Here is a 25,363-nt window from a genome sequence, read left to right as displayed (position 1 = left end):
GTGGATTTGAGAGGTAAAACTGCTTTTGCCTGTGTCCTAAAGTATGGTGGACTGCTCTTAATGAATCCCCAGCTGGGGCAAACTTAGAAATATGGTGCCATTAAAAAAAAAAAAAAAAAAAAAAAAAAAAAGAACTAAAAAGTATTGTTATTACTGTGATCATAGATTGGGCCAAACCACCTCTTTCTGGAGTGTGTGTATGTACACCTATGTTTCTGAGGTATCGTAAGGATTGCGTCTGCTTCAGTGATTTAGCCCAGTCACTGAAATTCTGTAGAGCAGCTGCAAAGAATAACTAGCACAGCACCAAAGAAACAGCCTTCTCGGTAATTCCCTGACTTGAAATCAGTCGCAAGTGAAATCGTTCTGCTGTGGAGCTCCAAAGCTGCGTCTGTCTTCTGGGGAGAATTGCCTGGTCGTATGGTTCTGCATCTCTTTCTTTCCTGCTGCTAGAATATAATTAAAGTTGCTAAAAATACATGCTTCCTAATATTGTTTTTTCTGTGTAGGCATCTGCTATTATTCTATCCTCAAGGGAGGAGATTGTATAAAGATGAGCGCTACTTAACTCTACGAAGTGGTCCAAACTACATAGAGAGATGAGAGCTCCTTATTTATGACCTGATCCAAAGTCACACGAAGTCTCTAAATGTAAAAAAAAAAAAAAAAAAATTAAAAAAAAATTATTCAGAGGAACCTGCTGGCTTTGTTAGTTTTACAGAAGTATTTTTACCCATCAGAAGAGAGGAGACTTCTGAACTGTGAACTACCAGTTTCATGCTAGCCTGTGAGTATTCACATTTTTAGTGCTGAGGAAATTAGTAGAACAAATGGGGGCATAATTACTGCGCTTTTACAATACTGACATCATACCTAATTATGGTTTAATCTACAGAACATACTGTTTGTTTAATAAGTCCCAGCAGAGATAGTTCAAGCATATGTTTTCACATCACCTGGAGGTAGCCGGGAACGACTGTGGCAATACTGTCAAGAAAGTGACAGTTTACAAGACTTTACGTATTTTACAGTATACGGCATGGCTCACCTTCGATATGGATGAAATCACTTAAAGGTAAGCGGTAATAAGCATTTAGAGCCAAAGTAGCTCAATGAAAAAGAGAGTCTTTGTTCCCCTTTATGTGTGGTAAAACCAAGGCATAATTTTCTTAGCACCATCCCAGCAGCTAGCAAAGCTGGTAATAAAATCCTCAGCACCTTTCCTGCTGAAGTGAGATCTGGTTATTGCTAACAAAGGTTAAATATCGATCATCCTTTTGACCTGCTAAAATGATGATATCTGCAGGTTTTATCCTGAGCTTACTACCTGAGGATGTCTTTTCTTGGTTTTTATTTAAAGCTAGCCAATTTCTGCTGAATGTGAAGCTCTTGGTTTCCTCTCCTGTCTCCTCAGCCATCACTTGAATTTTAATTGCTGTTCCCCACATGTGGAAAGTCTCAAAGGTAACTTAAAATATTTTTGGACAGAAGAGAGTAGGGGGAAGGAGGAGCCTGAATTTGTGTTTGTGATGGTTGCCCTCCAGCCGGTTTTGTTGTAAGGTGGGACCTTCCCTTGCAAAAGCTGTGGTATGTCGTGTTTATTCAGGTGTGCCCTAACTCCTTACTCAGCACATCAGGCTTGTGAGCCTGATTTCCGTGACTGCAGTGGAACTTTGGAAAAGTTAGGATTGCCTTGGCCACCCTTCAATCCTCACGTACGAGGACGGTTTGAAGAAAGCAGTGATGTTAAAAATGAAATTATTTCATCCTTGGTTTCCGTACAACTAAAAATTTCAGCACGTGTGTGGGACCACGCATACCATCATATCAGTTCTGTTCTTGATGCTGTCTTTAGTTTTTTAATTGACTGTTTCCATCCATCCTCTTGACCATCCTGTGTGACACAAATAGCCTTAGGGACTGCAGGGATCTGAAAAAGCAATAGCTGATGTAAGTCTTCCCATAGGAACACTGCCTTTGAATTAAATGTTACCTCCGTAAGGTCGTGGGGCTTTTTTGGTTTGTCAAGTGACTATTTGGCGTTAAACTTCTTTTTTATTCTCTGTACGAAGTTGCTTGATAACACTGTATCAAACATTGTCTTTATTTCCTCTTATGTCTTTTTTCATATCTGTCTTGCTACAGTATTTTTTAAAAATACAAGTTAACATTTATGAAGGATAATAGAATTTCACCTTAATAAGCCAAAGGAATAATTATCTAAACTTACAGTTCTTTGGTGTTGGCTTGCCTTTGAATAATTAAATACTTAATTTAAGTATATGATTGATTTTTTTTTAAGAAGATGTTAATGTTTCAAAACATTTAATAAATGCATTTTTATGATGATTTTTTAAATAACATTAAATAATTCAGAGTGATAGTACTTGCCTTTCCTTGCATGATGAACTGACGAATAGTCCTAGAATGCAACCTAAGAGCTCCTTTCTGCAAGAGAGCTCTCATCAGAGATGAGTGATTCCTAGTTTGCTTTAAAAATAAAAGTTTTTGTTATCGGCCCATACTTGAGGCCTGTGATGGTCTTCTCGTCCTTTTATCAACTCAACTCTTCTCCCTACTGTCAAAGCTTTGACTGTTTCCTTCTTGTTTCCAAGGAGCAAATGGGCATATGTGCTCATTAATCCTGCGTGTCGTTACTCAAGGCCCACATAACTCACCCAATGCTATTCCCGCTGTCCTGTGTGGGATAATAAATCCAAGCAGGGGTAGTTTCAAAACTTGTTTGTAGGTAGTCGGGTGACACTGTGCTGTTCCAGGTGATGCAATATGCATATATGTTGGCTATATTTTCACAAAGCAGAAAGGTACTTCAGATAGGAAGTCCATCCGTTATTTTGATGTGATCCTTCTTTGTAACATTGCCGTTTTAGACAGCGTACAAGCTGCCCTTGTAAATATAATTTAAAATTTTCTAGTAGTAACTTTTTACTAAATATTACATCTCCCTACCTCTAAATAATATGTTTGCCTACTCAGATATTCACATTCAAGGCATACTGACAGCAGCAGCTAAAATCACAATACATTGTTCTCTAGCGGTGTGAAAATCATTATTCAATGAATACATTTCTAGATTACACCTTAAATTATCAGTCTTGGATCATGCTATCAAAAAAGGCAGACCTGAACTGCAGAAGATAACAATTTTAACTACTTTCCTGACTGTTAATTGCAATTAAGCCTAAATTAGGTGGCCCTTTGGTGTGACATTGACTTAATTCTTACGATTTAACTTAGAACTGTTGGTTTGAGTTATTTAAAATAATCGATATGACTTCAGTAGGGCCCAGCATAAATATGGAGCCATTTGTAGGATTGGAGTAAATTTTAAAATTATTTATATGAAAAATAGATATTTTTTTTTTCTTTATTGCAAGTTTCCACTGTTACTGCCACATTTTTAATATTTGTTCTGAGTTTTTTTGGTATTAAATTTATGCAGTATCCAATTTGAATTGGTTACTTAAACCTGGTAATAAGACTATTCTTTTAGCTGTTTATGTAGACTATATTTAAAAAGGAGTTTTAGTTTGGTTTTCTCCTAGTTCTTTCATCCTTCTAATCATTGAGTTTAGTATGAGGTTATCTTACAGTCTGTAACCCCATTTCCCTGTAGATTAATTATTCCAATATAAGATGAACATGTATTAAACATATGTAGTTGCTTACAGTAGCAGATTTGGCTCTTTCATTTCATATAAATCTCTTGGTGCACAAAACAAAACCTTCGTATTTAAGATTTCTCTGGTCATTAAAATTGAATTATGTAATAGGCTTCCATCTGCTATCGAAACCTGTTCATCATTATTTCATGTCATTTTAAGTGGGATCATTCTGAGATATGCTTCGTGACAGCAGGCTTGCCGCTCCTGACTACGAGGCTATGGTACGACACGGCTTACTTCCTAGCTGCAAAAATATCTTAATGTTTATTGTTTTCTGATAAGGTTTTCTCCAAGAGTTTGGTTCTCGCTTCTCCTGTCTTGCCATCTTCCATGTCATTACGTACTATATTCATGTACTTAAATTGTGTGCAGGTCGCAAGTTCTTCCATACGTCTCCCCCAGCCCGTTATATTAATCGCTGTGGGATAAAAACAAGCTTTGCTATCCATCAAGCTCGGCCGCTATCTCTGTGACACTGATCATGGTTAGCAGAGCAGTTAGTATTAAATGATTGGCAATGGAACGACAAAAGAGTGGGTAGAGAAGATGGATAGCCCTGTGTTACTGCGCTTCAGTGTGAGCTGTAAGAGGCAGTTCAGAGCTGGGTAAATATTATCTGATTGCTGTAATGGCAGCTAGGCTGCCCGTTACGGCAAATGTTCTCTCCGTAAGGGTAGCTGAGTACTGGAAGAGATGAGCTAAGGAGGACAGAAATTTCACTGCAGGATTTAAGAACTGCATTGATAACTGTGTGCTAGATAGGCCTTAGGAAATGAGGCTGTAGTTTACTTTGAAGGAACTGGGCTGGGTAAGCTCCTGGGGTCGCTGCTAGTCCTGCGTGTTTTGAGGTTCTCTGAAGTCGCTGGTGACTCCCAGTTGTTTCTAAAGGACGCGAGTGGGAAGGAAGGGAAAAAGGCACGTGGAATCCGATAGAAGTAATAGAGTATATGAGCTCTTGGGATTTTTCTTGAACAAACCATTTAGTTGCTGGAAGACTGGACGATTTCAGGATTAAGCTATCTGGTACAATATTGAAAGTGTAACTTTTGGCAAAAGGAACAAAATTTGTCCTTGAGTCCTAAAACAGAGCAAACAAGCAAATCAGCCACCGATGATAACATAGCCTCAACATCCTCCTTCAGGGAAATAAGAGAAAGCAAAGAAGACAGTTCAATTCAGTTCCGATACTTTATAGTTCCTTCCATACTGCTTTGGGTTTTTTCGTCCTTTAAGATAACTTGCTGGTTACAGTTCTTTTTTCTGCTCTTTTAAGTATAACTTTGTTTTCCCATTGTACAGTCATCTGAATTACCTACATCTTACCTAGCTGTATCTTTCCTTCATGAAGTTATCTACACTTTAAAAGAGAACTTAAAACTTTACTTTTATTCAAAGTGATGATAAACAGAACAGAATTTTTTTTATTCCCACAGTGTTCTCGGTTATCTTAAAATATTCCAACAGTTTAGTATGTGCTTTTCCTTCCTTGCTTGGGCAGATGTCATTCTATTGGAGTTCAAAAAATTTAAAGGAAATGGTTTTGTTATGTTTTACACAGTAATAAAACTACTGAATTAAAAGAATGGCATCATTGATTACCCTTTGATATATGAAATTTATCTGAATTAATTATCTTCCAGTATTTGCTAAAAATGTTAGTGTGCGAAAATTCACAATGATAGAACATCTGCTCAACAGAGGACTTATCAAAGGTATTGTAATAAGCTATATAATGAATGTTTTCAGCTTTCAAAAGAGAAAATATTGTGTATGGCATTTATTTAAATAATTTGTCTCAAGTTGGGATTTCCATCCCACTTTAAGAAAAAGAAGCAATTTTGCCGTGAAAACATCACAATTAAATTTGGAAGCTTTACAACTAGCGAAGATATTTCCAAGTTACACTTTTAACTAAGTTAAAACAGCCAACACGGATAGTAGATGAAAAAGATTCATTTGAAGTCCTGCTTAGAGGCACAGAAAGTGGCACGCTGCGTCGAACTGGGTTTGAAATCGGCTCAGGGTGACTTGTTCTCAGTCCCAATCCTTCTGCTCATTTCTTCTGCTTTTCAGGAGTTTGTCTGTCAGACCTTTTTGAGATTTGATCCTGGGAGTAGCTGAAAGCCTTAGTCTTTTCTCCATTGAGCTTCCTGAAGAAGCAGCAAGCATGTATGTGTATAAAAAATGTATTATGCATGTCATCTCTCCTAGAATTCTTTTGCATGTGAAAGTTTGTGTTGCTTATCAAGGTATATGCTTGGACTAGGAAGCGCATAGCATCCTCATCTATGAGCTCTTGGGTGTCCTGTGAAGGTTCCTGTCAAGATCCTCACAATTCCATATAAAGTCTAATTTTTTAATTTATGTAACTTTTTTTTTTAAGTCGTCTGTTGCAGCCTTTTCCTCCTGACAAGGAGGCTTACACCAGAGCAAATGAAATGATGATAATATTATGAACACAGTATGATAATACAGAGCAAAGTGGAGAGGCTCAGAGGCTTTCAGTTGCCATATAAATGGTTTCTTGAGAGACATTTTGTTCTGTGACATGGGAAAGAGAGAAGACTTGTTTCAGTGCTTTAAGGGCTTTCCACAAATGAGAGCATTTTTGCTCATGTTCACCCTGGCACTGTCTAGCTGTCAACAGCTGAAGGGGCACGTCGTTGACTCTGTTTTGGGGCTTGTCATTCTTCATACATCGAGGGATAAGTGATGGTCACTTTGACCCTCCATCCTGACATTAACATTCAGTCTAAGTCTAGCTGTTTGGAAAGAAGGACGACTTCACCCTGGGGAAGGTGTTTGCATGTTTCCTCCCGTTTTCAAGGACGTAAAAGATAATTGTGAAGAACTGGTTCGTAGTGAGATTATTGGGACTTCAACTTCCTTTCTGTATAGGGCTACTTGGAGTAGGGATTGGCAAATGACAAGATTACAGGTAATGTTTTTCTATTAGTATCTCTCTATTGTATTAAAGAAGGCATCTGGCTATTCTGTAGTATTTTTGTGTCATTAGAGAACATCATTATCATGTCATTTCGTAGTTTGCTGAGATACATATTATTGTGTGACCCTTTGCTGATGAGGTAAAAATTGTCTCAGGAATATTTGGGTCTTTCTCATTACCTGGGTATTTCTTAGATTTCTCTGTCCATAAAGTGTGCCAAATTAAGGCTGAATAATAACCTTTTCTGGTTCAAATCCACGGGAGGGGACTCGAGGTCAGTCCCCTTAATGAAAATATGTTTTTGTCAAAGGAAGAGCAAAAATGAGAGGAACAAGGCTGCCCCTAGACTTATCACCTGCCCACCTCCAAAAATACTTCAGGATTTGTATGAAACGGTGGATGTTTCTAGTCTTCTTGTTAATACTGATCTCTAACAGTATTTGCTCAGCCTGATCCATAAATTATAATTGCACTGAGCAAGTCTGAAAAGTATGAAGAATTTTACTGTAGCTGTGTGATGTCAATAAGGAATTTGAGTGTGAATATTTATGGACTAGGTTATGGGCTGAGAACTAGGATGTCTGATGTCAACCAAAAGACTGACCAGACTCTAAACAAGATGTCTCTGACCTTGTTGGGGGGAAGATGTGCAGACTGAGAAAAGGTTGTATGTGGCATTTGAAGATATGTGGCATAAACTGAACATATGGTGCTTTTAGTGACTGGTACCTGGGCGTGTGCTTTTGCCTATGGACAAAGCAATTAGTTGATAAGTAAGTGCTGAGTAAGCGATAACTACTATGTCAGGAGCTGAATAAATACACATAAAAAACATATATATTCCTGTTTAGGAATGCTACATACATATGAACATACCCACAGCTGGTTAAGCCCCTTTGCACTGCAGAAGCGTAAATCAGGGTCTAGTAGATCTTGGGAGAGATTTTTGGATCCTGTGAATAAAACTTTACTCTCTGACTTTGAACACAGCATTGTACTGAACTGGGCAGGACAGAAATAAATAAAATTTTTTTATACTCTGAATGTAAAACTCTGTTTACTGTTTTGCAAGACTCATTCCAAGGATTTTGTCTGTGGTTTAGTGCGGCCAAACCATAAATGTCTTCCTGTATGCTGGGCTCTAAAAATGTAGATTTAACTCAAAAGGTATAAAAGGTTGGAAAAGTAATATATAAAAGTCTGAAAAGTCATAAGTAGGAAGTGCTGTGCATGCTCTTTCTCACCATCTCCCTTTCAGTTGCAGTAATTTAGGTTTTAGCATACGATGAATTCTATCATAAATTACTGCTGGAATACACTTTTCAACTTTTGAGTAAATTTTGCAGAAATTAATCTGCAAACCCTTCCATGTTTCAGTGAGAGATCAAAGAAAATCCCAAATGGAAAACAGGCTTTTGAGAGGGGGGAAAAAAAAGTTCTGAGTTCTTAAGCTCTTGTAATGAAGATAACTTAATTAAAATCAAAGCAAAACTAATTAAGAACTTAAAAGTGCAAGTTTTTGGTTGCATAATATCCCTGAAACATGGCAGAATGGGTTTATTATCATCAGTAGAAGTTTCTGGTCATGTGGACAGGTGATGCAGCCACCAGTGGATCCAAATGAAACTGTACAGCTGGATTACAGTTTTCTGACCACTCTTATTGGCCTTTCAACTCTTTCTTAGTCTTACTGCTCTTTTGCTTCTGAAAAAATTGCTATTTTGGTAGGCAATTCCCCTTCTTTCCTAGGAGTTTTGTCTGGGTACGCAGCTGGGGACAAACCAGCCGAGCACTTGTATGTGGTTATCTTTTTAATTCATGGTTTTCATGGTTCTTTCCTTGATCTCGCCATTCCCAAATTGAAAAGGAAAGAGTGTTTACACACACATCTCCCTATTCTATGTGTGCCTTTTCTTGCCCTTTTCCTTCTTGAAAAAGGAGAGGGAATTGAAAATTCCAAAGTTTTTTGTTTCACTTGAACCGTAGTAAAAAAATCTTTTATTTTTTAATAAGTGCAAAATGTAATGAGACTGAATTCATGAAACATTCTTACTTCAAGTTAATCTTAATCTATTTTTATAAAAGCTTTTAAAAATTATGATCTTTTATCCCTAAACATTCATTCATATAGTGCTATATCATATCATTCAGAAGCTGCTGTTTGAATGTGATTTTGGGATTAGTTTGCACATGTGGTTTTTAAGAATATTTAGTGAAAGCCTAATGAGCAGACTCCTTGCTATAACAGATCAAGACTTTATTAGGCTGAGTTTTGTTCACTTTGAAGAGTGTTGCCATATGGGAGATTTGCTTTTTTGGGCTCTCAGGTGCTCTTAGCAGATGGAGATTGAAGTGCTCAGAAGACAGCACACCAAGCAACTGCCGTCTAAGTGGGGTGGTGGGGTCACCTAGACCGTAGCGGAAGCCTGGCAGATCCGCAGAGCTCCCAAGCAATGGACTTTGAAAGTGGGGACAGTGCTGACGCCTGCAGGGAAAAACAATTCTAGCAATACAACAGCTTCTCTGAGCGTCTGGTTCCTTGACGAAGGCAGGTATTAATTAGATTCAGAGTGAATCATTTATATTCTCATGATGGAACTGAAGAAGCACTCAATTATATAAATGTTATTTCCTGTATAGTTCTTTTCAAGAACGCTGTTGACCTGCTTTTCGGAATTGCATTCCCTCAAATAAGAAGGATCCAGATACCTTTGACCTCTGCCAGTCAATGTGATCACAGACAGCGATCTTTATCCCTCATCATTTAGGAGCTGAATGCATGTTTACAGAGGCAACTGCCTTATTAAACTAGGAGCATTCCTCTTGTAGGCAGACATTGGCCGCTGTCTTGTGTGCTGGTTTGTTTGCCTTTTTTTTTTTCCCCTTGTCTATTAACAGCATAATGGAATTTTGTTTTTCCAAGTTTAGTGTAATTACATAAATTATAATTGTAATTAGTTTTCTAATGGAGATTTTGAGCTTTGTCCTCTTAAAAATATGCCTGTCTTTTGGAAAAAAAAGAAAAAATTGCACATTGTTGGCTCTAGAAACATTGACTTTAAAACAAAGGCACCGGCTTTTTTGTGAAACTTTCCTTCTAAGAGGCATTGCCAGGTGTTTGCAACATAGGATAGGAGTACTATCCTTAGGGAGGCAAAGCTTTCATTTACCCATAGAGAGATGATTTCTAACCATCTGCTCTGTATCTCAAAGAATTGGTATGTTAAAAATACGTGAATTTTCTCGTCTGCTGGGAGCCTGCCTGTGCAGCACACATAATACAGAAGGAAACAGTGTGCAGAGAAGTGTCACTGAAAATAACTGTTTTCTTCAGTTACAAAATAAGGCCATCTTAGATGACTATTTTTTAGGAAGTGTTGTTTTTTTTTTTTTTTTAAAAGCCCACTAATTAGTGCTTGTTTATGATTAACTGGTCCAATTCATTTTGTAAAGATAGCAGCTGAAAAAAAAGATAATTCTATAGATATGCAAAAGAAACAGTTCGAAAAAGCAGTTTCAGAGCCAATAAAACCCTGAACTAATATTAAGCTACTTTATTCTAAACAAGATCTATTTTTCAAAGTATTTTATAAGTCAGTGTTTTTTTCTCTCTGCTAAGTTTTCTTCAAGATAGAAAATATAAAAAGCTTAGATCTCCATAATTTCTGTATTGTTGCATAAAATACAAACCAAGAATTTAATTGTATGGAAATAGCTAAATTATTTCAATTTTTTTAAAAAGTAGAAACCAAGCCTTTTTTCCAAGCGCACATGCTCAAAACTGAGCCATGTGTGAAATAGCTTTTTACAGCTTGTTCATGTCCAGTTAGTTAGTCTATTTTCATAACCTTTGCCCAAAATAAGAACAAATGTAAGATTTATTTGTGTAGACACGTGACCATCTGCAGATTTCAGAGAACCTGGTGCACTAATAGGCAAGGGATAATCACCTACAACAGTGCTTACTGACTGCTGTATCCATGTTCCTCAAAAAAAAAAAAAAAAAAAAAAAAAGCTTGTTATCTTATTTCCCATCAGCAACCTACCAGTTTTTTGTGTCAGCCTCATTACCCTTGAGCATGGTGATAGGATACTTCCCTGTTCCATATAGCTCCTTGTTTGAATGCCATTTACTCAGGCATTTATGGTGTTATTCAGACGTTTCCATCGGATTCCTGTTCATTACGGCTGGCAGTAGCACTGTTCGGATGCGTTTTGACTGGCAGTTGGCATTGAGTAGTGAAAAGGGATTTTATTACAGATAAAAGTAGAAAACATAAGGGAATGTTGCAGAGGAGGAAGGTCTTTAAATTAATGGTAGTGTGGCTTTAACGGTTGTCTTTTGCTCTGCTTCAAATTTTACATTTCCAAGGGAGCGATGTTAAGGACTGTGCAGAACAGGGGTCCGTTCCTTTTGTACTGTACTGTCTTCCTCCCTTACTGCTGGGGTTTCTTTGGTGTCAGCCACAGGACTTTTGGGCAGGGTTTAATACAGACTTTGCACCGAAAAGCTACGAAAGAGCAGTTCTGCCCATTGCACAGTGATTTCATTGGCATCACTGTAGGGTTTGTTTACAAATGTGAATAACTAGACTGAAATTCTTCATCAGCTTCAGATGTGATTTTCTTAACACTGGGCTCTGCTTGCTGCAGTATATAATTAGACTTGGAGTATTACTTTTTGGCATAAATGACAGCATTGATTTCTCCTTTTACCCAGTTATTGTCGGTTCGGTCTTAGAAAAATAAATCACGTTTTTTTCCTATAAGTATTGTGCATGTAGGTAATTGAGTAGGTTCATGTAGAACCAGTCACTTGTGTAAACTTGACTGTATAAGTGTTTCCACAACTTTACATTTTTATATTTATTCATTAATGTTTTTTTCACTTATGTGTCAGTTCAGAAATCTATTAAAAATAACATTTAGAAAAATCTAATTTGAAATAATTTGATCTTACGAATTAAAATTCGTCAAGTTAGCCACATCAGTTATTTTTTTCTCTGAGAAATAATTGTTCTTCAGTGGTATAAATAAGTGGACATGGTAAATAACTGGTTTTCTGCTCGTTTTAATATTCCCAGGTTTGTTACAGATGGACATGTAATACACAGAAAACAGCGGTTCACACTGTAGTACAAGGTTTCCATAAAGAAATAGGAATTTATTGTGGATTTCAAGAATATTACGAAAATAAATATTAAACAGGTCTTCATAGGGGTTTTGCTCATACTACTGTACATCTTTGAAATGCTGAAACTTGCCAAACTCCCTTCCTCTTTCTGACTTCCAACGTGGTTTTTCAAGAAGCACTATCAAAGCAGGACCTTCAGTCATCCCCCTGAAAGATTTAAGCAAAACCACTTCCACGTGCATGTAAACTTCCACTTTTAATTATACAGTCACTCATTTTTTTTCGGAGAAGATAAACAGCTTAAATGCCTGAGCACTTTTTGCTGTTGAAGTAAAGGCAAAGAGCTAAAATATAACAAAAATGCTTTGATTCCTACAGAGTTGCAGAAGCCGTGATGTAGCTAGTTTAAGCAATATGAAACGTATCTACGTAATAGTTGCCACTTTGACTCATTTGAAACTGTAGCCATGAACAGTTTTAGAGGCTGACCTTGCAAATGAGGTGTGCAACATATGAAATGATAGGTTAATTTTAACAAAGTGTTCCCATCATTATTTCCTAGAGTAATAATACATAAATGTCCCCAAAACCGTGCCATAAGAGCTTTCCTTTGAAGCTCAGAGTCGGCTTTACAAGCGTGTTTAGAAACACATCTTACAGCGAGTAGACAACAGAATATGTATATAGTGTCTGCAAAATAGATATTTTGTTCAGGAGGCCAGCTGAGTTGTTCTGAGGGACAGTGGGTTTTTTGTTATCATGCTAATTGCTAGCTGACATATCAGACTAAGAAATGAATATTGTAGCGCTTCCTGAAAAGTCGAAGCATTTAATCGCAAGTTGTAGCAGCAAAGGTCTTTCAAGGGAGCGACTCGGTTCAGCAGGCGCTGAAGCTAGCAGCGTACCGAGCACCACTTACAGCGTGCTACTAGTGATAAGAAAAAAGTAACAGTGTCCATTGGCTTTTGATATGAACTAAACCAATGGCTAGATCTACAAGTGGGGCTGGGGTTAATTGTCTCCTTATTTATACCTGGTTTTACATCATAGTAACAGTATTGACTCCAGTGAAGTTATTTCTCGCTTGTATCAGTGTAAGAATAATCAAGAAACCTTTTTCCCGGCGACCTGCAATGTAACCTTGTGGAAGGCACTACTGTAATTTATATATTGATAAAATGAAAAAAAGTATATTGCACAGAGGCTTTGTGAGCTTTAATTAATGTTAGAATAGTTTTACATTAATTAATGATGGAATAGTCTTGAGTTAATTAACTCTTGATCTCAAGGACATCAGACTTTGGTGGTTGAATCCAGCAGATAGTTTGGGTGTGCCAGGCTTCCAAAATAGCCCTCTTCTTAAGGCCATTGTTTTCAAGGTGCTTCACTGTTGACCTTAAATAACCAAATCTTTTGTTTGCAAATTTGTCGCATGAAATATAAAATAATATAAAATAGTTTTTATATAAAACATAAAAGTACCTGAAGAAATAGTAAAAAATGTATGCTTATTCAAAAAGACCTTTGCTTACAAAAATACGTCCTTGAAAATTTGATTACTTGAAACAACAATTTGAAAATATTTTCTGGGGCAGGAGGGGAGAATGGGGTACCTCCCTGCTGAAAATATGAAGTTAAAGCTTGTTGATTTCTGTCTAGTGAACAAATTTACTTCGTGGTGAAATAGAGAAAAATAGAATTTCTTAAAATTCTATTTCATAGAGGTAATTTATGCTAATGCTGTTCGTGTCTGGTTGGAATGGTTATGGGATGCTCCTACTGAAACATGGCAGCTGGATGTTGGGGCTCTACAGCCTAAGTAAGGGTATTAGATATCATTGAATTATTACCTCACATTGTTTCTATTGTTTGCTTTGATTTCTGATTTCAGAATCACTTTATTTTCACTTTTCATTTTCATTCTGCCACTTTCTTTTTCTTCATTTTTAATCATTGCATTCTAAAACATTTTCGTTTTCAGAAGAACATCAGTTATGTGACGTAGGAGAGTTTCTGTGTCGTGATCGCGTGACTTGTGTCTCCCAGCACTGGCTGTGTGATGGAGAGCCTGATTGTCCTGATGATTCAGATGAGTCTTTAGACACATGTAAGTAAAGAAGGAGCCACTCTTATTTTATCTTCCTTTTAACGGTAACATTTATAGTTGCACTAACTGTATAATTGAAAGGATGGATTCATTTTTTTTTTTATAAATCCTGAATAAATCTTCGTATCAAGGGGAACAGGTTACATTCACCGTGTAGGTGAGAGACAAAAGAAATGGAAGAGATGGAAGGTGTTTTGTTCATGTGCCACTTTGTAATGAACACTGTCGCCAGAACATATGTTCCCTATGCTCTCACTGAGCTGTAGATGAGCTGTAGAGGGCAGAGGCAAAGTCAGACACAGGAAAAATGTATTCCTCTGAAACGAGGGGAGGTGGGGTGGAAATGAATAGTGCAAAATGTTTTCAATAAAAGTATGAAAAGCATGCAAACATCAAAGGGAGGAATGAAAGAAGATGTAAAAACTATGAGGGGGAAAGAAGCAAAGAAAGGAAAATGAGGGAAAGCTTTAATAAAACATGTTTAATTATAGTAAAAAGACCTTGTTTTTTTTAATGTGGCTAAGAGCTTCTGAAGACCGGAGTAACAACCTTACAGACTTTTTTCTTATCAGCCTCGTAGACTACTGATGAGGTGATATTAAATCTTAATGTTCCCTTGTTTCCTGTGTTCTGAGGAAAATGAGGGAATTTCCTGATTTTATCCCCAGGATAATCACTTAATGTAAGAGAAGAACCATGTATTTTGTATCAAAGCAATGCTGACAATCAGGAAGGCTAGAAGTGTAGTTTACTGCTAAAAGAAAAGATCAAACATCAGACAGTATTTAGAAGTCTAATCTTTAAAATTAGGGACAGAAATTCAAGATGTCTGGAAACTAGTTCTGTCTGAGCAAACATTGCACCGATGATTGCAACTTTCCTGCTCCACCGTACGTTCTCTGGAACAGATACGAAAATTGCCTCCGGGGCTGTGGTGAGGGTGCTCTGATTAACCGCCTTAGAAACACTTTGGGATTCTCAAAACCAAAATACTGTAGTTAGAGGCTGAAAGGACTGTCGTGGTTTAACCCCTGCCAGCATCCATGCAGCCACTTGCTCACTCCTTCCTCTTCCCCTAGTGGGATGGAGAGGAGAATTGGGGCGGGAGGGAGGGGAAGTAAAACTCACGGGTTGAGATAAGAACGGTTTAGTAATTGACATAAAATATAATATTAAAATAATAACAACAACAATAACAATAATTGTAATGAAAAGGAAGATAACAAAAAGAGAGAGAAATAAAACCCAAGAAGGACAAGGGATGCACAATGCAGTTGCTTGCCATCTGCTGACCAGTGCCCAGCCAGTCCCCGAGCAGCGATCGCCCCTCCCAGCTAACTCCCCCCAGTTTATATATTGGGCATGACATCCTATGGTATGGAATATCACTTTGGCCAGTTGGGTTCAGCTCTCCTGGCTATGATCCCTCCCAGCTTCTTAAGCCCCTCCTTGCTGGCAGAGCATGGGAAAATGAAAAATCCTTGACTTAGGATAAGCGCTACTTAACACACTGATGTTTTCAGTTCTTGCCATCAACTTTATTCTCATACCAAATCCAAAACGCAGCACTGTACTAGCTACTAGGAAGAAAATAAACTCTATCCCAGCTGAAACCAGGACATACAGTTAAGATTTTATTACTGCACTGATGATTGATTACTGTCTTCTCTAATATAATATTTTCAAGCATAGTGTTAATATCTGCATTTAAAAGTTTTTCTACTAACTAATGAATATTGTGATAAGAGCACAAAAATGGTCGCAGACAGTTTTTAATTTGCCTCCTGATATTTAGCACATAGTTCCAGATCCAACAGCTTGCTGGATGCCTAGATGTTTTCCTCTCAAGAACTTTGCATGTTTATTGTACTGGACCATATAATCTGTGCTCAGTAATGCCATTCAAAGTCACAGCATATTTAAAAACCTAACCTCTGAAGTTTACTGATGGCTTGAAGAAAGGGGGACGGGGTGGGAAAGCAATCCTGCACTCTTCCTGACATCACCCAGCCTGGTCCTCTTGGAAGCACCTTCCCCTTTGCAAATGCTAACAGTTTCTGTAGGATGCAGATGTAGCTGTCCGAAGTCAAAGGTAGGAGTTAGCATCATGGCTTTTCTGGTTGTAGAGCAGGAAGATGTTTGAATCCTTTTGCACGTACAGCTTACAGAGCCCTTTGCTGACGAGCTGCTGGTTAATGAGGTACCTGGGCACACTCGACTGTATGGGCTGAGATGGTAATCGTGTCGGGTCTGGTGGCCTGTCTCACGCTTTCAGTTCAACTCAGCCCAGGACTCTGTGTGAGAACCAAGCGACAGCACTGGGGTGCTGGATGAAACTTCCTTACATATTTGCTCACAGTTATGTTTTGGTCTTGATGGTTCTGTTATTTGTTTAGTCAGCATAATTTTCTGTCAAATGTAGTATTTCTTGAAATATGTGTATGTACTCTAGGTTCATCAGGTAAGTTGTTTCTCGTTAGAGATGAATATAACGTTCCTGGATTTTCCTGCTGATACTTTACATCATGGCATCTGTAAGGAGTTATAAACTACCTTAAAAATATTCTTATGAAATATTTGAGGGCTCTGTGGTGTTAATGCAAGGGATACAGCAGCACCTTCCAGTTTTAGTGCACCTAGTCATGTGTCTGTTTGTTTATAGATGAATGCAGCCTCTATTTGTCAGCTCTTTGCTGACTTATATACAATGAATTATTTGGTGTAGCCTGACAGATATTGCTAGTTGTTCCTATAGCCATAAACAAATGGAGTTTGATTGATTTTCTGTGGATTTGTACCTAGTAATAGGGTTTTCTGGGTTCTAATAATGTGCAAGCATTGATCAAAGCTTTTCCTGCAAGTGGAAGTTCTTAACTTCTCTCCTGTGGGGATTTCGAGGTGTATAAAAGGAGAGAAATTCTCATGCTGCAGCTTTTCCTATGGTGAGAATATGAAAAGTCTTATTAGTCTCATCACTCAACCATCTATTTGCCGAAAACTTCTAGGAACTAATTATCTTTGTGGCCTCTCCACTGGTGGCATTTTAACCAGGTTTTGCAATAGAACCTGAAAGTTATTAGGCTATACAAACACACATGATATGACTGTATCAACTAATTTCCTCAGGAATCCACCTGAAATCATACAATGTAGTCCCTTTATTAGCATTAGTAAAGAGATCTAGGCTTGGACAGAAAGGAGAAAAAGGTGGCGTTCTTAGTTATCATCAAATTCAGCCTCTGCGTTGGCAAGGGTTGGGCCAGGGCTTTATGCAGGCATAGCTTTCATGGGTTTTCAGCGAGTGTGATGGAGGTGTCCTGTCACTGGCTGTGTTCTTCTGAGTTGATAGACAGCTTCCATCACCAGTGTGTTCCCCTTCTACTTCCCATCTTCCACTAAAGGGTCTCATAAATAGCTTTGTAAAACCAGAAGTGAATTCCTACGGCACCTATACTTGTGTTCTCCTCTGTTTCTTAGCAGCTGTAATTCTTTCTGCTCTCAGCAGAGCTGCTGCTTTTTATAGTGCCAAAGAACCTGGTTCAGTAATTCGTAATGAATAATTTAGTGAACAAATCTTTTGGTTTTCTGTTTGTAAGTTGTTCGCGAGAAAATTGATTTTAAAAAAATTGTATTAATAAAACACTTGACCAAGTAATTCTACCTTTTCTTGGGTGGTAAGTCTCTAGGTTGTTCATAAGGTTTTTGCAAATAGTCAGGATTCAAAAATCAATTTACTTAACCTAATCGGATGATGCTAGGTTCTTCAGTAGGCTAAATCAGCAAGCTCACTTGAAATCAATAGAACTCTCAGACGCCCCAGAATCTGGCCAGACATGTTTGACTTTTGCAGATAGCTGTTGGTCTGGAGCTTGATGCAAATGTTTAGAGGACTTCCTTACTGTAAAAAGGAGAAAAAAAAAAAAAAAAAAAAATTTGCTGTCTGTAGACTCATCTGCCAGACTATTTTCGTGGGACAATTACAAAAGTCAAATATACTGTTAAAAAGCATAGAGTTTAAAAACAAAAATAGTGACAACCTTTTGTATTGCTTAGTGTCTTTTCACTATTGCCTGCTTTAGGCACTCAGTAATTGGAAATACCCATTTAATACTGTTTTTCTTGCAGTGATGGTAGGGGAGGTGTTTTGGTTTGGTTTTTTTGCTTATTTCACCATTCTTGCCACTAGTATTGGTCTTAAGCTGTAAGCATTTGCTTATCTCAGCAACTTTTATAGGGGCTTAAGTAGGGAAGTTCACTAATTCTATCTCAAGATCCAGTTTACAACACTGCCATTTTGGGGTACCAGTGTGTGTTGCGTTCCACAGTTGTACCTCTGAATAGCATATTCATTTCTAAATAAGCCATGCAGTTGCCCAAGGAATATCAATGGCTTCTGAAATCTAGACATTTGATTTGAAGTACTGTTACCTGGTTTCCTCCTCAACCTCCTGCTAACAGGGTTGAAATGCAAAAGGTATATTGGCAAATTACTCCATCCATTTAGTACTTCAGGATTTTTTTGTGTGTGTTTGCAGGTCCAGAATTTGTCTGGCTTGCATATTGTTTTCTAATCTCAGTTCACAAACTCCTCTCTGTCAGAATGCATTGTGCTAAGGCAAGGTGAAACAAAGAAGCAGGAAAAGAAATTGCTTGTTTTCTGTAGCTTCTTGCTAGAACTGTACACATTGATTGTGTTTGGTTTTTGTAATGCTCGGTGCAGCAGCAGTTCCAGCAAGGGCTGGTTTATTGTCTCTTAGCCATGAAGTAGAGGAAGATGCTATAACACTGCCTGATACTTGCCCTGTGAAGAGAGACTTGAGGTCTGGCACAAGTATACCCTGAGCTCTTTTCATATCATTCTGTGGCATGTTGAATGCTGCAGTGCTTTGCTACGGCAGTTACCCATTAGAACCATCTGTGACCCTAAGTATTGCTTGAATATCATGAATATCTTACAAGGGGGAAGAAACCACAGTACAATATGAGATCTACTGCTACCAAGACGTGGAAGTACTTGAGACTCAGTTATTTTAGCAGCATCAAAATTCTGAAAACAAGTCACGCTGCACTGCCAGACTGCAATTCTGTCTCTTATGCCCGCAACTGCACTTTCTTTGTTATCCTGGCACTATTGTTCTTGTATTTGAGCTTTCTTAAATGGTAGCCGAATGACTGTTTGCATACATGCCACACACACAATTTATTTGTAGCTGACTGGTCCTGAATTGAAAGAACCCCAGTTTGCATTAGCAAATTATCAAATTTGAATGGTCCCTGTCTCTAGAAGTTTGAGTAGATGTAGGCTTATCATAACATGTTGAAATTATCTTTGATAATAATCTTTCTCTGGGATTTTGAGGGAATATCATCTCCTATAATAATGATTAAACTGAAGTTGAAGGAGCAAAAGAAAGGCGGCAACCAGAAATACCTTGTTTAAAGCTTGAGTCTCGCTTTGTTTGCTAAAATAGCTTCTTTCATTCTCTGGATGCCAATTATGTGAGACTAGTTTCACAAGCTTAAAAATTGTTAATTGGGTACCTCAGTTGTAGTTCTTTTACCAGCAAAGGATAAGATAATTGGATGCCATGTTACTCCTGTGGTATGAAACAATAAAGATAAAATTTCCTAAATCTCCGAATTCTTTTATGAAGACTCATTGAAATTCAATAGAAGCCAGGTTCCCAAACCACTCTTAAGTAGCTTCGGAAAATCCCAGATCAATAAATGACTTGCATACATTGAAGACAAGCTGCCATGAGGCGACTGAAGGTAAATGAAGAAAATGCTGGACGTGAGGGAAAAATGTGGTCTTGTTTTCACTCTTTGTAATTTTGCTGGATGTAGTTACTATTGAACAGGGAATCTGCTACATTAAAATAACTGCTCACACCTATTCTTCAGCAAAATACTTGACCGTGTTACTGGTCATACTAATTTAAACTGTTTTGAGGTGATGAATGTATACTTGCTTTTTCTCTTTGAATCAGGATCTTTCATATCAGTAGCGTAAAACTTAACTTCTAAAGCTCTTGTAGGAAATGAACCGCAACAAAATGACAAATGTCAGCAAATTTTATGAAACTGCTGCTAGTTTACATAAAATTAAGTTAAATGCTTAATGCAGCAATACAATATTGCCATGCTTTTATGTTAGCTGGTGAAAAGAAGTGCTTCTGACAGAACAAGATGAATGTTTTGAAATAGGATTAACTTTCCTGATACCATTTTTGCAGACCTGAAAAAAACCCCACACTTCCCACTGAGGATCGCCTTGCGGTTTACCCTGGCAAAACTACTGTGGTTGGTAACCACTGGTAAAGAAAAGATGTATAAATATGTATTTATTATGGTCGGTGTTTTTGCCATCCTACTTTCTGGCATATAGCCTCTCAGGTCTGCTGTGCTTGATCCCGTTCAGATAGTTTGCCATTGCCTGCCCCTTTTCCCCGTGGTGAACACCTGCGTGACTGCTACCTGGGCTCCAGCTTCTGACCTCTGCTTTACTCCTTACTCCGTCGTTTGGGAAAACGGCCGTGCTCGGCCCCTCCAGGAAAGGTCTTTTTGCTGGTGTGATGGGATTGCTGATGTCCTGGTAGTTAACGGAATATTAGAGCAAACAGTCTGGAAAGGATGAATGTTGATGGTGCTCATACCCTCTAAGCCTTTTGGAAAGGTTACAGAGAAGCACCCCGTTGAGACAAATCCTGCCTCGCAGTCGGTCTGGAGGAGTTGAAGCTGTTCCGCTGTGGTGTTTGGGACTGGGGTTGATGAGTTACCTTCCTGAGAGGCTTCGTACTTTGGGGATGTTCCTACGTTTCTCACCGCTAATTCTGCTCCTTTTCCCTCTCGGTCGCCCCATCTTTGGGTGTAGGGGAGCGCCTGTCTTGGGCCAGGGAATAACCTTTATATTTTTGCACTTACTTTCTGTCACAGCTAGCATATAAGCGATGGTATCGAGGCCCTAGAGAACGTTTAGAGGCAATTCCTTTTTATAATTTCCCAACGGACAGCAATACTACTTCTGAGACACAAGCACGTTGTCGAATTACTGGAATACGTGCGTTTATCCTTCTCTGAATAAAACCAATTCACTCGTTTTGTGCGAGTGACTTTGAATACTTGGTGCGGTTAAACATACGGCCGCGGCCCCTGCTATGAAATGTCTTCCTGACGTTATTCGGACTCGTAGGAGGTGCGCCCGTCCGGGTGTCGGCAGCCGGGGCCGCTGTGAGGAGAGGTTGGGGCTGCCCGGTGCCGGCCGGTTCCGACCGGTTCCGACCGGTTCCGCAGGTGTCCCCAGGGCAAGGCCGCAACTGGGCCAGTCAGCCACGGCGGTGGCCGCTCTGGGAAGGCGTATTTAAGAAAGGGCAAAACGCTGCCTGGCAGTGAGGAGCGAGGAAAGGAAGAGCCCTGTGAACAGCTCGGGTCGGGGGCGGAGGAAGGCGCGGAGGTTCCCCTGCGGCCTGCGGGGAGAGCGTGGCGGAGCAGGCGGACGCGCCCCGAAGGAGCCGTGGCCTGTGGAGAGGAGCCCGCTCTGGAGCGAGTTTTTCTGGCGGGGACCGCAGCCTGGCTTTGAATTAAATTAACCTTCCCCAAGTCGAGTGCGTTTTGCCTGTGACGGTAACCGGTGAGTGATCTCCTTCTGTTTATTTGACCCTCGAGCTTAGCCATCTTATTTTCTCCCACGTGCTGTTGAGGAAGGGGAGCGAGTGAGCGGCTGGGGGGGGCATCTGGCAGCCGGCCACGTTCACACCACGTCAGGGCTGTCTCTGTCTGATCCCGGTGTTATTTGGGCTGTGTCTATACAGCCTATATAGGGATACAAAGTGCTAGAGGATTATTAGGAGGAATGCAAAGGTACACTGAACACCTATTTTATGTATCATATACCCTGTCAGCCAGGTTAATGCGCCGGGAACTAAAATTTACACTGTGCTGAACACAAGGATCTTGCAAGAGCAAGGTGTAAATCTGTCCAGCTGGTATCAGAAGTATAGTGCGTCTCGTTCCTGGTAACTTGTCGGGCACTGCTGCCTTATCTGTAAAGGGTTAGCAACAGGGGCTTGGCTTCCAGCAGCGTTCATTTTGTAGGGGGCTGCAATTTCATTTCTGTGAATAAAAAAATATTTTTTTTTCTCAAGTGATCGTTTTGAAAGTGACGTGCTACAGCCAGGTAAGCATCGGAATTTGGCAGGGAATAGGATTAGTCGCTTCTGCTAACTTTTTGCGTTTTTTTTAAATCCTTTTAAAAACTAAAGGCATTCAAAAAAAATTTTTTTTTTTTTTAATAGTTTATTTTCTAGTCTGTGTATTCATTTCCACTCTGGTTTCCAGTCTGAATTTTCTTTAACATTGTCCTTAGTCCATATGCCTAATCCTGTTTCAGCCAAACATAATTGTCTTAAAAGGTAGTTGAAGACTTTGCAATAGATTTTGATTGTTGTTCTGAAGTTAGTGTGTTGTATATGCAGATATTTAAACAATTATTTACAATTTACCAATATAAATAGCTACATTAACTTTTATTATCGGCTAGTAGGTTTTTGTAAGCCTAGCTCATTTCTGGTTTACTAGTAATGATTCACGCCTTGCAAATGTGTAGCAGGAGATCTGTCTTGTGCACAAAAAGTTTAAAAAAGAATTCCTTTTTTTTTTTTTTTAAAGCTGTGAGCTCATAGTATGAAAAGATCTTTAGACAAGATTTTTCCCTTGTACGTAGGAAAGTGTTAGAGTTTGTGACCATCTGAGTGCATAAAATGCAGCAATAGACTTCTTTTTGCCTTTCCACATGGCACAAATTTTTCAAAATGTTTATTTATGAATTTGGAGGGGGAGTGTGATGTCAAAATCACAGAATCTCCGGTCTATGTGAAAGATGAGAACCACATGGGGAATCGCTGTGTCATTATTGCATAGAAACTCAGCATCCCTGGCAAAAGGTCCAGGTTCAAATAGGTATAATTTCTGTAGCTCTCCAGCTGCATATTATCTTTTGGAATAAAGTATGCAATAAGAAGTTCAGTACTGAAGGACTTAAAGGTCATTGTGTCTCTCAGTGACACGGTCATTAGAAATACTTTTTTTTTTTTTTTTTTCCTATGGCTGATTATCTTGTGCATGATTTTCCAAAAGTGGTTCATGGGGAATTCAATTAAATGATTGCTGACAAAATAAGCCTCTTTTAAGGTCTGTGGAAACATGTAGGTATAATACAAGGCCAGGATAGAGCCTTTGAAGGATGATGCCCAATACCTAAAACTCTGAAACAGCTCATTTATGGATTAATTGCTTGCTAAAATTGCACTTCCTACACAGAAGCAGATCTAATGGGATATGTACTCATAAGACAAGAAAATGAAAAGATCAATCTTTTGAAAAACCTATAAAAGTAATTCATACTTTGACCAAGACTTTGTTTTCAAGTTTTTAACCCAAAGCAATTTTATTTTCATAGCTAAGCTGTAAATTACACCCCCCAAAAAACTGCACACGTGGAGAGAAGAGATGGAAAGATTTGGCACAGTTTCTCTTTCATGAGGTTGTGCTGGCTGTTAAGCTTAACCTAATGACTCTCCCGCACCCCCCCCCAGCATTAACCTTCTTGACAGTATTTGGTCACAAATAAGACACATGTTTCAGTGTTAATCACATTTTGGGCGAAGGCCGTCTTTCCGGTACAGATGCAGTTCCCTCTGGTTTCACAGGAGGGTTGTGTCTCTGGTACTGTCACCGCAGGAGACCCCAGCGAGACGCTAAACAATAGCACTGTGGTTGAAAGAAACTGCACCAGTGAGTCTCTAAGATATGCTGGGGAAAAAAATGTCTGTTTGCCTGAAAAAGTGGGACAGGACCTGATGATTAGGCAAGTGATGGAGGGGAGAAATGTGAGATTCCAGCATGGTTTTTTTGTTTGGTTTGTTTTTTAGAAGCTCTTTATTTAGTTTGATATGTACTTTATTTAGTTTTATGTGTACTGATTTGAACTTCTTTCCATGATGATTTTGCCCCCTATTTCTATGCACGCTTATTTGTAATCCATTTAATTTGCTTTCTCTTTTACAGCTTAACAGTTTTATTACTTATTTTCTTTTCTCCTCTTTCCTTTCATATTTATGGCCTTGCAACTCTTTCAGGGCCTTCTGTACTTGAGTTATCCCTTTCACTCCAGCTCTGCGTTTTCCCACAATTTTTCTGTTTAGTCCCAATCCTCACTGTTGCTTTATTAATTATTTTCCCACTTTTGTTTTCTTGCTTTTTTTAGTTCTGCTGACAAAACTACTAAAATTACTGTGCAAAGTACTTTTTCATCCTCTGTGTTCCTTTATTTTTCTTCTGTCCTCATCCTAAACACATTCCCTTTCCTCTCTCGGAGGTCTCATCCTTTTCTCTTCACTGATGTCCTAATTCTTATTCCTTCATTTTCTGTCTCAGTTTTTATCTTCCCGTTAACAGTCCTTTGTCTCTTGCTGTCTTGTCATGCTATTGCTGTTCAATAGTCAGCATCAGGAAAAGAGAGTATTTTGGGAAATGAGGAATGCACATTAAGCAGGATAATTCAGCCAAATATCAAGATGATTGTGAGAGCATTGATTGTTAGGCTGTCATTGCACTCTCTACCAGGAATAGCTTTGGTAAAAGGGAGATAGAGAAATTACTGTATCATAGCATTGTCTATTGATTAGGCATTGATAAAATTTAAAAAGATACTTAGAAAAAAACATAAGTACATAGCATCATCAAAACCCTTTTTGGCTTTGCTGGTATAAAAAGGTAATTTTTGATAATGCGGGGATTTATAATTTACAGCAATCTTATGTATGAAATTTCTTGTTGAAAGATTTTTATCTGAGGTGATGCTACTTCACCGTGGGCCCCAATTGCACTGAGACTCATTACAAATGTTTGTAATTATAATGATACATCTGGCCTCTAGATCCTGTACTGGGAGAAATGTAGTGTATTTAAATAGTGGGCTGGATGGTATTCTTTATTTGTCACTTAAAAAGTGCTAAAGTGTAATAACCATTTTTCTTCTCAAAATTACTGATGAAAACAACTCTCATTAGCAAGCAGATGGCTTTCTGGAAGAAAAGTAAAATTGCTCTTTTTGAAAATAGGGCTGTGATTTAAAATAAGAATTTAGCTGTGTTATTAGCGATAAAATGCACAGTGGTTTTAGTCAGCAAAGAGGGGCACTTTGCTATGGACGAAGAAATAATGCAAGACAAAAACCTCTGCTCACAAAGAATAATGCATAAGTATGACAAAGGCGTGTAACTCACTGTAGCCAGCAGCCTGGATTCAACTGTGCTACGTTTTAGCCTTTTAATAAAGCAGAAAATGAAATGATGGAAAAGATTTCATTTCAGAAAGTATCCTTCAGGATTTAGTTCCTTATGTTAACTTACGGATGTACAGATCTAGTGCAGAAAGTCCATGTTTTAGCAGCTCTTACTTTACGCCCCAGTACTTCTGAGTGAAACTTA

At 38.6% G+C, this 25,363-nt stretch overlaps 1 protein-coding gene across 7 annotated transcripts in view; it reads left to right on the top strand.

Moving 5' to 3' along the window:
* The window catches only part of LRP1B (LDL receptor related protein 1B), a 759,343-nt gene that overhangs the window by 157,941 nt on the left and 576,039 nt on the right, over nucleotides 1-25,363 (top strand). For 6 of the 7 annotated variants that reach the window (XM_030018329.2, XM_030018325.2, XM_030018333.2 and 3 more), the window contains exon 2: nucleotides 13,749-13,874. The exons of the other annotated variant lie outside the window; for it this stretch is intronic. In XM_030018329.2, the coding sequence (XP_029874189.1) occupies nucleotides 13,749-13,874 (126 nt within the window). The remainder of the gene's footprint in view (nucleotides 1-13,748; nucleotides 13,875-25,363) is intronic. 7 annotated transcript variants of the gene reach the window in all.

The sequence above is a fragment of the Aquila chrysaetos genome, chromosome 6, assembly GCF_900496995.4.
Source record: "Aquila chrysaetos chrysaetos chromosome 6, bAquChr1.4, whole genome shotgun sequence".
Taxonomy (NCBI): domain Eukaryota; kingdom Metazoa; phylum Chordata; class Aves; order Accipitriformes; family Accipitridae; genus Aquila; species Aquila chrysaetos.
The sequence above is the reverse complement of the archived record's forward strand: the minus strand, read 5'-3'. Positions and strand labels throughout refer to the sequence as shown.